Source organism: Pleuronectes platessa, chromosome 5, assembly GCF_947347685.1.
Source record: "Pleuronectes platessa chromosome 5, fPlePla1.1, whole genome shotgun sequence".
Lineage (NCBI taxonomy): Eukaryota > Metazoa > Chordata > Actinopteri > Pleuronectiformes > Pleuronectidae > Pleuronectes > Pleuronectes platessa.
The window spans coordinates 21,668,748-21,673,081 of NC_070630.1; the positions used below are offsets into that span (position 1 = coordinate 21,668,748).

At 42.4% G+C, this 4,334-nt stretch overlaps 1 protein-coding gene across 1 annotated transcript; it reads left to right on the plus strand.

Annotated features, from left to right (window-relative positions):
- Positions 1 to 515: 515 nt before the first annotated feature.
- LOC128440778 (leukocyte elastase inhibitor) lies at positions 516 to 3,729 on the plus strand. Its single transcript, XM_053423607.1, has 7 exons — positions 516 to 667; positions 928 to 1,167; positions 1,747 to 1,884; positions 1,986 to 2,103; positions 2,190 to 2,326; positions 2,511 to 2,672; positions 3,194 to 3,729. The coding sequence occupies exons 2-7, from the start codon at positions 949 to 951 to the stop codon at positions 3,605 to 3,607; spliced, it is 1,188 nt and encodes a 395-aa protein (XP_053279582.1). The 5' UTR covers positions 516 to 667; positions 928 to 948; the 3' UTR covers positions 3,608 to 3,729.
- The last annotated feature ends 605 nt before the right edge of the window (positions 3,730 to 4,334 follow it).

A 4,334-nucleotide genomic window follows, 5' to 3' on the forward strand; every position in this document is an offset into this window, starting at 1 on the left:
CAAAGGAGCAGCTGGTTATTATTAGGGCCCGACCACCGTACAGTAGGAGACAGTGGGAGGCCCTATTGAAATTGTAAGGATTTTTTTTTTTTTAGGCAAATGAATTGGCTTTTTGAGGGCTTTGCAAAAAATTAGAAAGTGGTGAAAATGTAAGTATTCTGGAGCAATTTTAAACGGGCGTGGCAAAATGGCTCAACGGTGACCCCCGCGCCCCCTGGAACGCATTCACATTGACTGATCTTCATAAAAATCGAGACACAGGTGTATCATGACCAGACAAACAAAAAAGTCTGAGGTGCAATTCAAAAAAGTAACAGGAAGCCTGCTATTTAGCATTTAGTGGTAATTTTTATTTTGACGAGTCATTGTTCATATTTGAAAGGCACACGATTAATATTAATAATAAGCTGTAGTTATAGAGCACTTTTCAGATTCTCAGTAAAAGTGACAAAGATAAATAAGACACTTTATCAGAGTCATCTCACAAAGAACAAACATTTCCTCATAATGGTGTTATGAGGAAAGTTGGCTGGCAGTCAGTGGCTTATTGCCCAGTCCCACGCCACGCCCTCACATATACTGTATATATACTGGTGTACGTGTTCCTCTCCTGGCGGCTCAACCTCCAGGTTCACATCCTCTGCTTCCACATCTTCTCATCTCTCAGGTATTTTGCGTTTATTATTTTCGTATCTGATTTGACTTGTTGGGGATTTTTCTCGCGCTGTGAGAGAATGTTTGTTATGATTTTGCGCCATAAACAAATACAATTGAGTCTGGTTCAATCCCAACTCATCTGGTGGGTCTCAGGGGTCTCTGCACATTTTGTTCCCGCAAAAAAATTGTAATACAATCAAGCAGCAATCAGGTGCATTTCTGTTCAGATTTAAAAATATATGTCTAAAAAGCTGATTTTGTTCATTACAGGACAACTGTACATCCTCAGCCATGGGCAACCACAGCAGCCACCAACACTTCACCGGCACCAACCCAGGCACAGTTAACTTCGCAAGCCCAGTCGACCTCCCAGACGATGTGCTGCTGTACCGGACTCTGAGCCATGCAAACCCATCAGGGAATATGTTTGTGTCTCCGCTGAGCATCCATTCAGCTCTGGCTATGGTCTACCTGGGAGCCAGCGGAGAAACAGCTTATCAAATGGAAAAGGTACATCACACCATGTCTCTGTTACCTGTCATTCAGAGAGTCAGAGCTGTCGGAGCAGTTGGTTATGATGGAGCAGACTGAACAGGGTTTCTAAACCATCTGTACTTCTGACTCTAGATAAATCCCTGGACACAAGCTCCAGTATGCGCTGTTCTCTGACAGCAGGACATTAAACTGACAGTTGAGTTCAGCTCATTAAACCAGTTTGCTTTCCGAACAGAAGAACAAATCTTACAGTTTCTTATTTGTATCTTATTTTCGTCTCATCTATTAATGGCTTCAGTGTTGAAAATGTGCAGATATTAATCTGCAGTGCCTCACTCGGGTTTCTAGACAAGAAATCTCTCTAAACAGATTCTTCGTTAGAATATGTAGAATTTGAAGGTGAGAGAGGAGATTTTGTCGCCTTCTGATTTCTACATTTTATAGACATTTTACAAGTGGGCTGGCAGGAAAACTTCCAGAAAATGTTCTGAGCAACTGACCCGGAGATTAGCTTCCTCACCTACAGACCCTGGACTCTTAGGTGCACATCTGAAAGCATTTAAATGTCATGTGTCAATCCAAACTTCAACACAGGTCCTGGCATTCGAACCTGGTGAAGACGTCCACGCTGACTCCATGAAGCTAATCGCAGACATCAACTCACCATCGGCATCATACATTCTGAAAACAGCCAATCGTTTATATGGGGAGAAAACCACAAAGTTCCTCCCTGTGAGTTTTCATTTTCCACTTATCACAGCAGAAATTGATACTTAAACAGTTTTTTATCTTTTACTTCCTTGAAAGTATAAGATGAAATCTGCTCTCTGCAGACATTCCTGGAAGCCATAGGTAAGTACTACAAGGACAACCTGAAGACTGTGGATTTCATCGGGGCCGCGGAGGCGTGCAGAGGAGAGATCAACACCTGGGTCGAGAAGCAGACAGAAAGTACGACTTTACATCTGAATTGAATGAAAAAGGGAATAAATATTTCTACATTGTTCTGAATTGTCAGGTGTTCTGTTACATTTCAGATAAAATAAAAGATCTCCTGAAGACAGTCTCTGATGGTACGAGGCTGGCTCTGGTCAATGCCATCTACTTTAAGGGAAACTGGATGTATCGCTTTGATGAAGCAAACACCAAAGAGATGCCCTTTAAAGTCAGCCAGGTAAAAGAGTCGCTTATCACAATTTAGCATGTTGTGTATCAAGTGTACTTTCATTTAAGGTTATTACATTCTATGTCCCTTAGCTCCTCAAACTAGAGTAGATACTAATTTCACTTAAACTTACAATGGGATTTGTTAGAAACTTGATCCAAACGGCTCAGTTGTTTGTGTGTCTCTGTGTCAGACTGTGAGCAAACCAGTCCAGATGATGTTCCAGAAGAAGAATCTGCGCTACAACTCCATCGGTGGTCTGCAGATCCTGGAGCTGCCATATGAGAAGGAGGAGCTCAGCATGTTGATCCTGTTGCCTGCCCAGTCCACAGACGGATCCGACCCTCTGCTGAAGGTACACAGAGTTCAATCAATAGATTTTTTTCTTATTGAGAAGCTCAGATAAAACCTACTGCTCACTCCCTGTCGAGCACCTAACAGCAGACAGACAAAGATGGAGACAAGCTGGTGAAAATAAGTAGAACATCTATGCACTAAACAGCCAGATATTTTCCTGAGGAGTTGGTAGAGACCAAAATGGTGAAACTACTACATGTGTATATTATGCATCTTACAACTTACCAACCTGTGCAATGTTTTTTGTCTTAAACAGAAACTGTGTTTACTAAACAACTGAAGTTTAGTTAAAAGGAGGCAACAGCAACTCAATCGATGAATGTTTTTTTAGGGGGTGGAATATACAACAAGATGGAGAATATCCCTTGTAATGAAGTTATTAATGCCTACCACCAGTTGGTGTTAGGGACATAACTTCTGTTGTGTACCTTATCGCGTCACATGTTTCAGCCTTTTAATCACAAGACACCCTCTTTTTAGTCTTTAGAGACGTGATAACATGTATTTGCTCTGTTCCAGCTGGAGGAAGAGCTGACGCTGGAGATGCTGAATGGATGGACCGACAGGGAGAATATGTTAGTCCACTCAGACATCCATGTTCACCTGCCAAAGTTCAAGCTGGAGGAGGAATACAAGCTGAACGAGCCTCTGTCCGAGCTGGGCATGACCGACGTGTTCTGCGCGTCAAAGGCCGACCTGTCTGGCATGAACGGCGGAAGAGATCTCTTCCTGTCTACAGTGGTACACAAGGCCTTCGTGGAGGTGAATGAGGAGGGCAAGGAGGCGGCTGCGGCAACACCAGCCGTGGTCACTCCGGGTGGCCCTATCTTGAAGGAGGAACACTTCACAGCAGACCACCCCTTCCTCTTCTTCATCAGGCACAACAAAACCAAGTCCTTGCTCTTCCTCGGCAGGTTCTCGTCGCCTCAGTAGACAGAACCAGGAGAGGGAGATATTCAAATAAAGGCTTAATCCTTTAAATGTGGGCTTCAATTTCTGGGGTTTAGGCTAATTAGCTTGGTTTTGTATTAATCAATAAAGACTTGATCCAACAATGATTTGTGTGTTGATTTTAGAAAGACAATTTCAGGAGTTTGTGTTTCAAATGTCAAGAAGCAGCATCGTCTGTGTCAGACTCGTACACAACAACAGAAGCTGTCCAATATTGAATATGTTTCACATGGTTTCAAATAAGTGAGATATAAATGTGCAGTATATTTCCTGCTGTGACAGAATCACCTAGCCTAACATATAAACCAAAGATAAACCAAAGAAAATCCTTGATGGGTGAGGACGAGACATTATCTCAGTAAATCCCACAGACACACCTTTCAGTGTTTGACAAGAGAAACCTCATTGCTGCTCTGCAACAAGTTCACAGACGTCTAAGATTTAAATGTAAATGTAACTACCATACATTAACTATCAAGAGAAGATTTGATGTTGTAAGCCCTTGTTTTTCATGAGTTACACCCATACAGCATTCACAGCCTTCTGTACTTTTGTTTTGGCAAGAATCCAGCTCCATTCAGGAATCTCCTGCGGCGCTGTTCACATTTGAAAGGCACATTATATAAATTGTAATGTTACTAATAACTAGAAAATTCCTCCTGCCAAGAAATTTCGAATGGGTGCCTTGCTTGCTGCCGGATCCACAGAC